The 16162-nt window shown below is 40.3% G+C and overlaps 1 protein-coding gene across 1 annotated transcript in view; it reads right to left on the reverse strand.

The window, feature by feature from the left end:
- Window positions 1–1393: 1393 nt before the first annotated feature.
- LOC121559239 (fibronectin type III domain-containing protein 5-like) overlaps window positions 1394–16162 on the reverse strand; it is a 60614-nt gene continuing 45845 nt past the window's right edge. Inside the window, exons 5-7 of the mRNA XM_041872528.2 lie at window positions 4950–5039; window positions 1840–2036; window positions 1394–1539 (exon numbers count right to left, since the gene is read on the reverse strand). Of these exons, the coding sequence (XP_041728462.2) occupies window positions 1903–2036; window positions 4950–5039 (224 nt within the window). The 3' untranslated portion in view covers window positions 1394–1539; window positions 1840–1902. The remainder of the gene's footprint in view (window positions 1540–1839; window positions 2037–4949; window positions 5040–16162) is intronic.

A 16162-nucleotide genomic window follows, 5' to 3' on the forward strand; every position in this document is an offset into this window, starting at 1 on the left:
TGTGTGAGTGTGTGTGTGTGTGAGTGTGTGTGTGTGAGTGTGTCCACCACTCGGTTGTGTCCCTCTCCATCTGCTCTGATTAAGGCTGTTTAAGGCCTTGTTTCTGGCAAAAACTTAGTGCACTACATAGGGGATAGGGGATAGGGGATAGGGTCTCCAGCTAGTCTTCTCCCTGACTCTGATTCGAGCCGTCGTAAAAACAGTGTCAGATTTTATCTTTCAGAATGCATACGATGACGTAAACTAACAAGGGAACAAGGTTCAGCCCAGGGAAGAGAAAGAGGAGGAGGGGAAGTCATTTTGATGCAGATGTTCAGGTTCCCCTCTGGATGGTGGGTGATTGTGGTCCACTGTGGGCTGTTGTGATTGGCTGGGCTGGGTTCCTGGGCGGGGCTGTGCTGTAGTCTCTGAGGTGCTGATTGGTGGAGGAGATGGTGTAAGGATTCTTAGCTCGGAGCTGGAGAGCTCATCATCATCGTAGTGGTGATCGTCATGTTGCGGACGACATGCACGGCCTCTCGCTCGGAACCAAACAAACACATCCCAGCCTCATGGACGTCAGTCAGGCCACTCTGAAACCAGGGGTCATGTTCAATATGTGCCAACGTTTCCAAATTTTTCCAAATGGATGGTACATACTGTCATTCAGACAGTTGGTGATCCAGGCTCAAGATGTTGACCGGTGGCCATTTTGGATCCATTGTCAGCCATTTTCAATCCATTGGCCACACAGTTTCCAGGAACCAGGGGCTTCCTAAATTCAAAATAGTTCCCCCTTATTAGTGTGGCAATGAACAGATTATGTTTGCTTCGAAGACAACTGGGCCCAGATTCACAAAACCTTCTTAAGAAGAAACTTCTTCTTAACTGCCATTTTTTTCTTAACTATAGACTTATGAAGAAAGTTAAGCAAAGTTGCTATTCCTCAAAAAGGCTCTTGAAAAATGTATTGTGCTATTTCTTATGTTTCTCCTTAAGCAAAAACAAATTGGATTCTTGAAAATAAAGTTATTGGAAATGTTTTGAAACCCTTGTCTTAAACTCAGGGCAGTGAGAGAATAAGCTCATGAAAGCAATTGAACATGTTTAATTCCCTCACAAACTTAATCTGAAAGTTTCAGTATTGATTATTTTAAACCCAAGAACATGTTTTAGAACAGTAATCTCCGTACGAAATATGCTAAGATGATTGCCATTGCCAGCTAGATAGCTAGCTAAATCGCTTGCCTAGCAACAAACATCTTAAGAAGATTAGTAAGAAGCTATTTGAGAAGTTCGTAAGAAAAACATTAAACCTTAAGATATTGTTGAGGAATTGCACTTACGAACTATCTTATGAACTTCTTTTTTTTTTTCCTTAAGAAGGTTGTTAAGTTTTTGTGTAAGAAGTGTTTTGTGAATCTGGTCTTCGTCTGACTCTGCTCATGGCTTTATCAATGAGTGCTGGGTTACATTCTGGTCTTAGTATTAGTCCTGGTGTGTTTCTGTTGTTGTAGGGAGGGTTCTGAATGGTTTCAGTGGTTCTGTTGGTCTCAGGATCTGTGTGTGACAACAGAAACAAATAGACAGGTCAGTTGAATAGCATTCAGACTCAACTACTTGGTGGTGTAGGTTTTGAGGATTTGTGGATACAACCAGAACCCTCATAACTAGGGCTGCGTCCCAATTCTCCACACTTTTACTTGCATACTGCCCGTCATGGATTTGTGTAAGCATTAGCTGGAAGGAGTCTCTACCATTGTCGTGACAGGGCGTGTGCAAGTGCACATTTCTGGAGAAGTATGGAGAATCGGGATGCAGCCCTAGGTATGAGGGTTCTGGTTGGCTTTGTAGCCTCACCTGTCCTGAGGAATAGGATTAGAGGGTATTGCCATATAGGTGAGTGGCCGGTGGGGGCTGGTTTCAGAGGTTGCTGCGCAGTAGCCCCCCCTGTGGGTGTTCGGGCGTACTGCACTCGGACGAGGTCTTGGCTTTGTTGTTGTTGGGCTCGTTGTCTTTGATGATGTCATACTGACGACAGAACAGGAGGATCACACCTGAGAGGGAGAGAATGAGAGAGAGAGAGGAGGGGGATGGAGGGAGGGAGATGAGAGGGAAGGAAGGAAGGAAGGAAGGAAGGAAGGAAGGAAGGAAGGAAGGAAGGAAGGAAGGAAGGAAGGGTTGTGAAACAGAGGCTACTTCATTATTCAGTCTCCTGTCTGTCTCTGATTGTTGTTTTTTCCCCACACCCGAGAGAGAGAGAGAGAGAGAGAGAGAGAGAGAGAGAGAGAGAGAGAGAGAGAGAGAGAGAGAGAGAGAGAGAGAGAGAGAGAGAGAGAGAGAGAGAGAGAGAGAGAGAGAGAGAGAGAGAGAGGGAGAGGAGAGAGAGAGAGAGAGAGAGAGAGAGAACATAATTAGTCATGATGTTAGAAGTATGAGAAACAGAGAGAGGAGAGAACATAAAGAGAGAATGATTGGCAGGCATAGAGAGGAGAGATCTCTAGAGAGCTAGATATAGAACAGAGTAATATTTACTGTTATTTTTTTATTGTTTATTTACCTTGTTTATTTCCCTTCTGTTTCTTGTCTATTTCACTTGCTTGGTGTAAACATATGTTTCCCATGCCAATAAATCCCTTTGAATTGAAATTGAAATTGAGAGAGAGAGAAAAAAAAGCAGAAGCATGAAGAGAGAGAGAGAGAGAGAGAGAGAGATGGTATCCGAAATGAAATTATATAAAATATACAGACCACAAATTCAAATTGGCTATACCCTTTAACATCATCCTCAGCTCTGGCATCTTCCCCAATATTTGGAACCAAGGACTGATCACCCCAATCCACAAAAGTGGAGACAAATTTGACCCCAATAACTACCGTGGTATATGCGTCAACAATGTACTGAGCAAATGGGAAATTGGCTTTTTACCAAATTACCGTACGACAGATCACGTATTCACCCTGCACACCCTTATTGACAAACAAACAAGCCAAAACAAAGGCAAAGTCTTTGTTTTGGAATTAATTTGACTCATTTTGGCATGAGGGTCTGCTATTCAAATTGATGGAAAGTGGTGTTGGGGGGAAAACATATGACATGATAAAATCCATGTACACAAACAACAAGTGTGCGGTTAAAATTGGCAGATTTTCACAATTTCTGACATTTAATCCTAGTAAAAATTCCCTGTCTTAGGTCAGTTAGGATCACCACTTTATTTTAAGAATGTGAAATGTCAGAATAATAGTAGAGAGAATGATTTATTTCAGCTTTTATTTCTTTCATCACATTCATCACACTCAATTAGTATCTGGTAGTATTGCCTTTAAATTGTTTAACTTGGGTCAAACGTTTCGGGTAGCCTTCCACAAGCTCCCACAATAAGTTGGGTGAATTTTGGCCCATTCCTCCTAACAGAGCTGGTGTAACTGAGTCAGGTTTGTAGGCCTCCTTGCTCTAACACGCTTTTTCAGTTCTGCCCACACATTTTCTATAGGATTGAGGTCAGGGCTTTGTGATGGCCACTCCAATACCTTGACTTTGTTGTCCTTAAGTCATTTTGCCACAACTTTGGAAGTATGCTTGGGGTCATTGTCCATTTGGAAGACCCATTTGCGACCAAACTTTAACTTCCCGACTGATGTCTTGAGATGTTGCTTCAATATATCCACATAATTCCTTCCTCATAATACTATCTATTTTGTGAAGTGCACCAGTCCCTCCTCCAGCAAAGCACCCCCACAGCATGATGCTGCCACCCCCGTGCTTCACGGTTGGGATGGTGTTCTTCGGCTTGCAAGCCACCCCTTTTTCCTCCAAACATAACGATGGTCATTATGGTCAAACAGTTCTATTTTTGTTTCATCAGACCAGAGGACATTTCTCCAAAATGTACGATCTTTGTCCCCATGTGCAGTTGTAAACCGTAGTCTGGATTTTTTATGGCGATTTTGGAGCAGTGGCTTCTTCCTTGCTGAGCGGCCTTTCAGGTTATGTCGATATATGCCTCGTTTTACTGTGGATATAGATACTTTTGTACCTGTTTCCTCCAGCATCTTCACAAGTTCCTTTGCTGTTGTTCTGGGATTGATTTGCAAAGTACGTTCATCACTAGGAGACAGAATGCGTCTCCTTCCTGAGCGGTATGATGGCCGCGTGGTCCCATGGTGTTTATACTTGCGTACAATTGTTTGTACAGATGAACGTGGAACCTTCAGGCGTTTGGAAATTGCTCCCAAGGATGAACCAGACTTGTGGAGGTCTACTTTTTTTTCTGAGGTCTTGGCTGATTTATTTTGATTTTCCCATGATGTCAAGCAAAGAGGCACTGAGTTTGAAGATAGGCCTTGAAATACATCCACAGGTACACCTCCAATTTACTCAAATGATGTCAATCATTTTCTGGAATTTTCCAAGCTATTTAAAGGCACAGTCAACTTAGTGTATGTAAACTTCTGACCCACTGGAATTGTGATACAGTGAATTATATACGTGAAATAATCTGTCTGTAAACAATTGTTGGAAAAAGTACTTGTGTCATGCACAAAGTAGATGACCTAACCGACTTGCCAAAACTAGAGTTTGTTAACAAGAAATTTGTGGAGTGGTTGAAAAACAAGTTTTAATGACTCCAACCTAAGTGTATGTAAACATCCGACTTCAACTGTATGTGTGTTATGGTTGTGTTTTGTATTTGTATTTATTATGGATCCCCATTAGTTCCTGCCAAGGGGTTTATTATGGATCCCCATAGTGTTGTGGTTTGGTTACCTGCCCTCATGAGGCATGGAAGTGGCTCTGTTGTGTTGTGGTTGTGATTTGATGTGATACGGTTGTGTAGCGGTCCGGCCATATACCAACATGACGAGCGCCACTAATATTATAATAATTCTGTCCTGAAGTCATGGTCAGTGTGGTTGTGATCAGACTGTGGTTGTGTTGTGCTGTGGTTGTGTTGCAGTCGAGTTACCTGCCCACATGACGAGCACCACTACGATGATGATGAGCTCTCCAACTCTGAGCTGAACTGCCTGTTCCATCGCCTCCCTGCTTACCTCGTCTGGAGAGAGGAAACACTGTTATACTGTAGGTACCGACGAACACACACACACACCTCGTCTATCATCACCTCTATCAGAACTACATATTGGAAATGAGATGTTGTAGTCCTAGCCACCAGGTCAAATCAAACTGGTTTTAGGAAGAGCTGTGAGTCATCCTCAAACCCCCCAGCAGCCCCTGAAGACTCCTACTCTGTTTCCCCACAGCCCATGTCCTGGCCTGGCCTAATTAGGCTGTGATGATACCTCTGAGGAGAGGGGCTTGGTTCCAAACTGAAAATCTCTCTTCTCTTACCATGACCATATTGCTGAAATATATCCAGTCCCTTCAGATCTGCAAACACCGAAGGGGAAGGGTGTAGGGGTAAAAATGGAATGGGAGAAAACCATGAGCCATGATTGCTGAGGGAGAGTTCAGAGCCTTGTCAGTCAAAGCGGACACCCTGTGTCAGAGCCTCTTCAGATAAGGAGATAAGCAACCTTCAAAAGGCGAGAGCCCATCAAGGACCTGGTATTAAGTACCCTTAGATATAGTCGTAATGGAGACTTTAAAGGGTGAGAGCCCATCAAGGACCTGGTATTAAGTACCCTTAGATATAGTCGTAATGGAGACTTTAAAGGGTGAGAGCCCATCAAGGACCTGGTATTAAGTACCCTTAGATATAGTCGTAATGGAGACTTTAAAGGGTGAGAGCCCATCAAGGACCTGGTATTAAGTACCCTTAGATATAGTCGTAATGGAGACTTTAAAGGGTGAGAGCCCATCAAGGACCTGGTATTAAGTACCCTTAGATATAGTCGTAATGGAGACTTTAAAGGGTGAGAGCCCATCAAGGACCTGGTATTAAGTACCCTTAGATATAGTCGTAATGGAGATTTTAAAGGGTGAGTTGGACTTCAGCAAACAGACACACAGACCGCTGACACTGACTACTTTAGGAGCTAAGCGAGATGAGGGAGGGAGAGAGAGAGAAAAATAGGAAGATAGGGAGGGTGGGAGAGGGAGGGAGAGAGAGAGAAAAATAGGAAGATAGGGAGGGTGGGAGAGGGAGAGAGAGAGAGAGAAAAATAGGAAGATAGGGAGGGTGGGAGAGGGAGGGAGAGAGAGAGAGAGAGAGAGAGAGAGAGACAGAGACGAGTCTACTCTGCAGAGTACTCGAGGCACAAAGAGACACATAGCCACACGTCACAGAAGTGATTAGTCTTGTACTGGTGGTCATATATATCAGATGGTAACAGGTTGTGTTGTACTGGTGGTCATATATATCAGATGGTAACAGGGTTGTGTTGTACTGGTGGTCATATATATCAGATGGTAACAGGGTTGTGTTGTACTGGTGGTCATATATATCAGATGGTAACAGGGTTGTGTTGTACTGGTGGTAATATATATCAGATGATAACAGGGTTGTGTTGTACTGGTGGTCATATATATCAGATGATAACAGGGTTGTGTTGTACTGGTGGTCATATATATCAGATGGTAACAGGGTTGTGTTGTACTGGTGGTCATATATATCAGATGGTAACAGGGTTGTGTTGTACTGGTGGTCATATATATCAGATGGTAACAGGGTTGTGTTGTACTGGTGGTCATATATAACAGATGGTAACAGGTTGTGTTGTACTGGTGGTCATATATATCAGATGGTAACAGGGTTGTGTTGTACTGGTGGTAATATATATCAGATGGTAACAGGGTTGTGTTGTACTGGTGGTCATATATATCAGATGGTAACAGGGTTGTGTTGTACTGGTGGTAATATATATCAGATGATAACAGGGTTGTGTTGTACTGGTGGTCATATATATCAGATGATAACAGGGTTGTGTTGTACTGGTGGTCATATATATCAGATGGTAACAGGGTTGTGTTGTACTGGTGGTCATATATATCAGATGGTAACAGGGTTGTGTTGTGTTGTACTGGTGGTCATATATATCAGATGATAACAGGGTTGTGTTGATTAATAGAAGAGAAAATAGGGGGACGGAAACACAATTACGTGTTTGTGTTTTATATGAAACCAGATGGTCATTATGCAGTCACCTCTAACGTCCTGAGTCTACACTCACACACACACACCACACCACACGCACCACACGCACCACACGCACACCACACGCACCACACGCACACCACACACACACACCACACGCACCACACGCACACCACACGCACACCACACACACACACCACACGCACCACACGCACACCACACGCACCACACGCACACCACACGCACCACACACACACCACACACACACACCACACGCACACACACACACCATACACACACACCACACGCACACACACACACCATACACACACACACACACCACACGCACCACACGCACACCACACGCACACCACACACACACACCACACGCACCACACGCACACCACACGCACCACACGCACACCACACGCACCACACACACACCACACACACACACCACACACACACACCACACGCACACACACACACCATACACACACACCACACGCACACACACACACCATACACACACACACACACCACACGCACACCACACGCACCACACGCACACACACACACACACACCACACACACACCACACACACACACCACACGCACACACACACACCATACACACACACACACGCACACCACACGCACACCACACGCACCACACGCACACACACACACCACACACACACACACCACACACACACCACACGCACACACCACACGCACACACCACACACACACCACACACAGACACCACACACACACACACACACACCACACGCACACACCACACGCACACACCACACACACACACCACACACACACACACACCATACGCACACACCACATGCACACACCTGTCCATTGCAGATGCCCACCTGTGTAGACTCAGGACGTCAGAGGTGACTACAATATGACCATCTGGTTTCTCAGGTAACCTTAGTTAAATACAAATAAAATAGTGATTTAGGAGGATGTTATCACGTATGTTACTGTGATAATCAGTTGGTAGAGCATGGCGTTTGCAACGTCAGGGTTGTGGGTTCGTTTCCCACGGGGGACCAGTATGAAAAAAATAAAATATGTATGCACTCTGGATAAGAGTGTCTGCTAAATGACAAAAAAAATTACAAATGTTTAGGAGGATGTTAAAACATATGTTACTCTGATAATCTGGTGGTTTAGGAGGATGTTAAAACATATGTTACTCTGATAATCTGGTGGTTTAGGAGGATGTTAAAACATATGTTACTCTGATAATCTGGTGGTTTAGGAGGATGTTATAACATATGTTACTCTGATAATCTGGTGGTTTAGGAGGATGTTATAACGTATGTTACTCTGATAATCTGGTGGTTTAGGAGGATGTTATAACGTATGTTACTCTGATAATCTGGTGATTTAGGAGGATGTTATAACGTATGTTACTCTGATAATCTGGTGGTTTAGGAGGATGTTATAACGTATGTTACTCTGATAATCTGGTGGTTTAGGAGGATGTTATAACGTATGTTACTCTGATAATCTGGTGGTTTAGGAGGATGTTATAACGTATGTTACTCTAATAATCAGGGGGTTTAGGAGGATGTTATAACATATGTTACTCTGATAATCTGGTGGTTTAGGAGGATGTTATAACATATGTTACTCTGATAATCTGGTGGTTTAGGAGGATGTTATAACGTATGTTACTCTGATAATCTGGTGGTTTAGGAGGATGTTATAACATATGTTACTCTGATAATCTGGTGGTTTAGGAGGAAGTTATAACGTATGTTACTCTGATAATCTGGTGGTTTAGGAGGATGTTATAACGTATGTTACTCTGATAATCTGGTGGTTTAGGAGGATGTTATAACGTATGTTACTCTGATAATCTGGTGGTTTAGGAGGATGTTATAACGTATGTTACTCTGATAATCTGGTGGTTTAGGAGGATGTTATAACATATGTTACTCTGATAATCTGGTGGTTTAGGAGGATGTAATAACATATGTTACTCTGATAATCTGGTGGTTTAGGAGGATGTTATAACGTATGTTACTCTGATAATCTGGTGGTTTAGGAGGATGTTATAACGTATGTTACTCTGATAATCTGGTGGTTTAGGAGGATGTTATAACGTATGTTACTCTGATAATTTGGGGGTTTAGGAGGATGTTATAACGTATGTTACTCTGATAATCTGGTGGTTTAGGAGGAAGCTATAACGTATGTTACTCTGATAATCTGGTGGTTTAGGAGGATGTTATAACGTATGTTACTCTGATAATCTGGTGGTTTAGGAGGATGTTATAACGTATGTTACTCTGATAATCTGGGGGTTTAGGAGGATGTTATAACGTATGTTACTCTGATAATCTGGTGGTTTAGGAGGATGTTATAACGTATGTTACTCTGATAATCTGGTGGTTTAGGAGGATGTTATAACGTATGTTACTCTGATAATCTGGTGGTTTAGGAGGATGTTATAACGTATGTTACTCTGATAATCTGGGGGTTTAGGAGGATGTTATAACGTATGTTACTCTGATAATCTGGTGGTTTAGGAGGATGTTATAACATATGTTACTCTGATAATCTGGTGGTTTAGGAGGATGTAATAACATATGTTACTCTGATAATCTGGTGGTTTAGGAGGATGTTATAACGTATGTTACTCTGATAATCTGGTGGTTTAGGAGGATGTTATAACGTATTTTACTCTGATAATCTGGTGGTTTAGGAGGATGTTATAACGTATGTTACTCTGATAATCTGGGGGTTTAGGAGGATGTTATAACGTATGTTACTCTGATAATCTGGTGGTTTAGGAGGATGTTATAACGTATGTTACTCTGATAATCTGGTGGTTTAGGAGGATGTTATAACGTATGTTACTCTGATAATCTGGTGGTTTAGGAGGATGTTATAACGTATGTTACTCTGATAATCTGGTGGTTTAGGAGGATGTTATAACGTATGTTACTCTGATAATCTGGTGGTTTAGGAGGATGTTATAACGTATGTTACTCTGATAATTTGGGGGTTTAGGAGGATGTTATAACGTATGTTACTCTGATAATCTGGTGGTTTAGGAGGATGCTATAACGTATGTTACTCTGATAATCTGGTGGTTTAGGAGGATGTTATAACGTATGTTACTCTGATAATCTGGTGGTTTAGGAGGATGTTATAACGTATGTTACTCTGATAATCTGGGGGTTTAGGAGGATGTTATAACGTATGTTACTCTGATAATCTGGTGGTTTAGGAGGATGTTATAACGTATGTTACTCTGATAATCTGGTGGTTTAGGAGGATGTTATAACGTATGTTACTCTGATAATCTGGTGGTTTAGGAGGATGTTATAACGTATGTTACTCTGATAATCTGGGGGTTTAGGAGGATGTTATAACGTATGTTACTCTGATAATCTGGTGGTTTAGGAGGATGTTATAACATATGTTACTCTGATAATCTGGTGGTTTAGGAGGATGTAATAACATATGTTACTCTGATAATCTGGTGGTTTAGGAGGATGTTATAACGTATGTTACTCTGATAATCTGGTGGTTTAGGAGGATGTTATAACGTATGTTACTCTGATAATCTGGTGGTTTAGGAGGATGTTATAAAGTATGTTACTCTGATAATCTGGGGGTTTAGGAGGATGTTATAACGTATGTTACTCTGATAATCTGGTGGTTTAGGAGGATGTTATAACGTATGTTACTCTGATAATCTGGTGGTTTAGGAGGATGTTATAACGTATGTTACTCTGATAATCTGGTGGTTTAGGAGGATGTTATAACGTATGTTACTCTGATAATCTGGTGGTTTAGGAGGATGTTATAACGTATGTTACTCTGATAATCTGGTGGTTTAGGAGGATGTTATAACGTATGTTACTCTGATAATCTGGTGGTTTAGGAGGATGTTATAACGTATGTTACTCTGATAATCTGGTGGTTTAGGAGGATGTTATAACATATGTTACTCTGATAATCTGGTGGTTTAGGAGGATGTTATAACGTATGTTACTCTGATAATCTGGTGGTTTAGGAGGATGTTATAACATATGTTACTCTGATAATCTGGTGGTTTAGGAGGATGTTATAACATATGTTACTCTGATAATCTGGTGGTTTAGGAGGATGTTATAACGTATGTTACTCTGATAATCTGGTGGTTTAGGAGGATGTTATAACGTATGTTACTCTGATAATCTGGTGGTTTAGGAGGATGTTATAACGTATGTTACTCTGATAATCTGGTGGTTTAGGAGGATGTTATAACGTATGTTACTCTGATAATCTGGTGGTTTAGGAGGATGTTATAACGTATGTTACTCTGATAATCTGGTGGTTTAGGAGGATGCTATAACTTATGTTACTCTGATAATCTGGTGGTTTAGGAGGATGTTATAACGTAAGTTACTCTGATAATCTGGTGGTTTAGGAGGATGTTATAACATATGTTACTCTGATAATCTGGTGGTTTAGGAGGATGTTATAACATATGTTACTCTGATAATCTGGTGGTTTAGGAGGATGTTATAACATATGTTACTCTGATAATCTGGTGGTTTAGGAGGATGTTATAACATATGTTACTCTGATAATCTGGTGGTTTAGGAGGATGTTATAACGTATGTTACTCTGATAATCTGGTGGTTTAGGAGGATGTTATAACGTATGTTACTCTGATAATCTGGTGGTTTAGGAGGATGTTATAACGTATGTTACTCTGATAATCTGGTGGTTTAGGAGGATGTTATAATTTATGTTACTCTGATAATCTGGTGGTTTAGGAGGATGTTATAACGTATGTTACTCTGATAATCTGGTGGTTTAGGAGGATGCTATAACGTATGTTACTCTGATAATCTGGTGGTTTAGGAGGATGTTATAACGTATGTTACTCTGATAATCTGGTGGTTTAGGAGGATGTTATAACGTATGTTACTCTGATAATCTGGTGGTTTAGGAGGATGTTATAACATATGTTACTCTGATAATCTGGTGGTTTAGGAGGATGTTATAACGTATGTTACTCTGATAATCTGGTGGTTTAGGAGGATGTTATAACGTATGTTACTCTGATAATCTGGTGGTTTAGGAGGATGTTATAACGTATGTTACTCTGATAATCTGGTGGTTTAGGAGGATGTTATAACGTATGGTACTCTGATAATCTGGTGGTTTAGGAGGATGTTATAACATATGTTACTCTGATAATCTGGTGGTTTAGGAGGATGTTATAACGTATGTTACTCTGATAATCTGGTGGTTTAGGAGGATGTTATAACATATGTTACTCTGATAATCTGGTGGTTTAGGAGGATGTTATAACGTATGTTACTCTGATAATCTGGTGGTTTAGGAGGATGTTATAACGTATGTTACTCTGATAATCTGGTGGTTTAGGAGGATGTTATAACGTATGTTACTCTGATAATCTGGGGGGTTTAGGAGGATGTTATAACGTATGTTACTCTGATAATCTGGTGGTTTAGGAGGATGTTATAACGTATGTTACTCTGATAATCTGGTGGTTTAGGAGGATGTTATAACGTATGTTACTCTGATAATCTGGTGGTTTAGGAGGATGTTATAACGTATGTTACTCTGATAATCTGGGGGTTTAGGAGGATGTTATAACGTATGTTACTCTGATAATCTGGTGGTTTAGGAGGATGTTATAACGTATGTTACTCTGATAATCTGGTGGTTTAGGAGGATGTTATAACGTATGTTACTCTGATAATCTGGTGGTTTAGGAGGATGTTATAATGTATGTTACTCTGATAATCTGGTGGTTTAGGAGGATGTTATAACGTATGTTACTCTGATAATCTGGTGGTTTAGGAGGATGTTATAACATATGTTACTCTGATAATCTGGTGGTTTAGGAGGATGTAATAACATATGTTACTCTGATAATCTGGTGGTTTAGGAGGATGTTATAACGTATGTTACTCTGATAATCTGGTGGTTTAGGAGGATGTTATAACGTATGTTACTCTGATAATCTGGTGGTTTAGGAGGATGTTATAACGTATGTTACTCTGATAATTTGGGGGTTTAGGAGGATGTTATAACGTATGTTACTCTGATAATCTGGTGGTTTAGGAGGATGTTATAACGTATGTTACTCTGATAATCTGGTGGTTTAGGAGGATGTTATAACGTATGTTACTCTGATAATCTGGTGGTTTAGGAGGATGTTATAACGTATGTTACTCTGATAATCTGGGGGTTTAGGAGGATGTTATAACGTATGTTACTCTGATAATCTGGTGGTTTAGGAGGATGTTATAACGTATGTTACTCTGATAATCTGGTGGTTTAGGAGGATGTTATAACGTATGTTACTCTGATAATCTGGTGGTTTAGGAGGATGTTATAACGTATGTTACTCTGATAATCTGGGGGTTTAGGAGGATGTTATAACGTATGTTACTCTGATAATCTGGTGGTTTAGGAGGATGTTATAACATATGTTACTCTGATAATCTGGTGGTTTAGGAGGATGTAATAACATATGTTACTCTGATAATCTGGTGGTTTAGGAGGATGTTATAACGTATGTTACTCTGATAATCTGGTGGTTTAGGAGGATGTTATAACGTATGTTACTCTGATAATCTGGTGGTTTAGGAGGATGTTATAACATATGTTACTCTGATAATCTGGTGGTTTAGGAGGATGTAATAACATATGTTACTCTGATAATCTGGTGGTTTAGGAGGATGTTATAACGTATGTTACTCTGATAATCTGGTGGTTTAGGAGGATGTTATAACGTATGTTACTCTGATAATCTGGTGGTTTAGGAGGATGTTATAACGTATGTTACTCTGATAATTTGGGGGTTTAGGAGGATGTTATAACGTATGTTACTCTGATAATCTGGTGGTTTAGGAGGATGTTATAACGTATGTTACTCTGATAATCTGGTGGTTTAGGAGGATGTTATAACGTATGTTACTCTGATAATCTGGTGGTTTAGGAGGATGTTATAACGTATGTTACTCTGATAATCTGGGGGTTTAGGAGGATGTTATAACGTATGTTACTCTGATAATCTGGTGGTTTAGGAGGATGTTATAACGTATGTTACTCTGATAATCTGGTGGTTTAGGAGGATGTTATAACGTATGTTACTCTGATAATCTGGTGGTTTAGGAGGATGTTATAACGTATGTTACTCTGATAATCTGGTGGTTAAGGAGGATGTTATAACGTATGTTACTCTGATAATCTGGTGGTTTAGGAGGATGTTATAACATATGTTACTCTGATAATCTGGTGGTTTAGGAGGATGTAATAACATATGTTACTCTGATAATCTGGTGGTTTAGGAGGATGTTATAACGTATGTTACTCTGATAATCTGGTGGTTTAGGAGGATGTTATAACGTATGTTACTCTGATAATCTGGTGGTTTAGGAGGATGTTATAACGTATGTTACTCTGATAATCTGGTGGTTTAGGAGGATGTTATAACGTATGTTACTGTGATAATCTGGTTGTTTAGGAGGATGTTATAACGTATGTTACTCTGATAATCTGGTGGTTTAGGAGGATGCTATAACGTATGTTACTCTGATAATCTGGTGGTTTAGGAGGATGTTATAACGTATGTTACTCTGATAATCTGGTGGTTTAGGAGGATGTTATAACGTATGTTACTCTGATAATCTGGTGGTTTAGGAGGATGTTATAACATATGTTACTCTGATAATCTGGTGGTTTAGGAGGATGTAATAACATATGTTACTCTGATAATCTGGTGGTTTAGGAGGATGTTATAACGTATGTTACTCTGATAATCTGGTGGTTTAGGAGGATGTTATAACGTATGTTACTCTGATAATCTGGTGGTTTAGGAGGATGTTATAACATATGTTACTCTGATAATCTGGTGGTTTAGGAGGATGTAATAACATATGTTACTCTGATAATCTGGTGGTTTAGGAGGATGTTATAACGTATGTTACTCTGATAATCTGGTGGTTTAGGAGGATGTTATAACGTATGTTACTCTGATAATCTGGTGGTTTAGGAGGATGTTATAACGTATGTTACTCTGATAATCTGGGGGTTTAGGAGGATGTTATAACGTATGTTACTCTGATAATCTGGTGGTTTAGGAGGATGTTATAACGTATGTTACTCTGATAATCTGGTGGTTTAGGAGGATGTTATAACGTATGTTACTCTGATAATCTGGTGGTTTAGGAGGATGTTATAACGTATGTTACTCTGATAATCTGGTGGTTTAGGAGGATGTTATAACGTATGTTACTCTGATAATCTGGTGGTTTAGGAGGATGTTATAACGTATGTTACTCTGATAATCTGGTGGTTTAGGAGGATGTTATAACGTATGTTACTCTGATAATCTGGTGGTTTAGGAGGATGTTATAACGTATGTTACTCTGATAATCTGGTGGTTTAGGAGGATGTTATAACGTATGTTACTCTGATAATCTGGTGGTTTAGGAGGATGTTATAACATATGTTACTCTGATAATCTGGTGGTTTAGGAGGATGTTATAACGTATGTTACTCTGATAATCTGGTGGTTTAGGAGGATGTTATAACGTATGTTACTCTGATAATCTGGTGGTTTAGGAGGATGTTATAACGTATGTTACTGTGATAATCTGGTGGTTTAGGAGGATGTTATAACGTATGTTACTCTGATAATCTGGTGGTTTAGGAGGATGCTATAACGTATGTTACTCTGATAATCTGGTGGTTTAGGAGGATGTTATAACGTATGTTACTCTGATAATCTGGTGGTTTAGGAGGATGTTATAACATATGTTACTCTGATAATCTGGTGGTTTAGGAGGATGTTATAACATATGTTACTCTGATAATCTGGTGGTTTAGGAGGATGTTATAACGTATGTTACTCTGATAATCTGGTGGTTTAGGAGGATGTTATAACGTATGTTACTCTGATAATCTGGTGGTTTAGGAGGATGTTATAACGTATGTTACTCTGATAATCTGGGGGTTCAGGAGGATGTTATAACGTATGTTACTCTGATAATCTGGTGGTTTAGGAGGATGTTATAACGTATGTTACTCTGATAATCTGGTGGTTTAGGAGG

This window comes from Coregonus clupeaformis, chromosome 8, assembly GCF_020615455.1.
Source record: "Coregonus clupeaformis isolate EN_2021a chromosome 8, ASM2061545v1, whole genome shotgun sequence".
Taxonomy (NCBI): domain Eukaryota; kingdom Metazoa; phylum Chordata; class Actinopteri; order Salmoniformes; family Salmonidae; genus Coregonus; species Coregonus clupeaformis.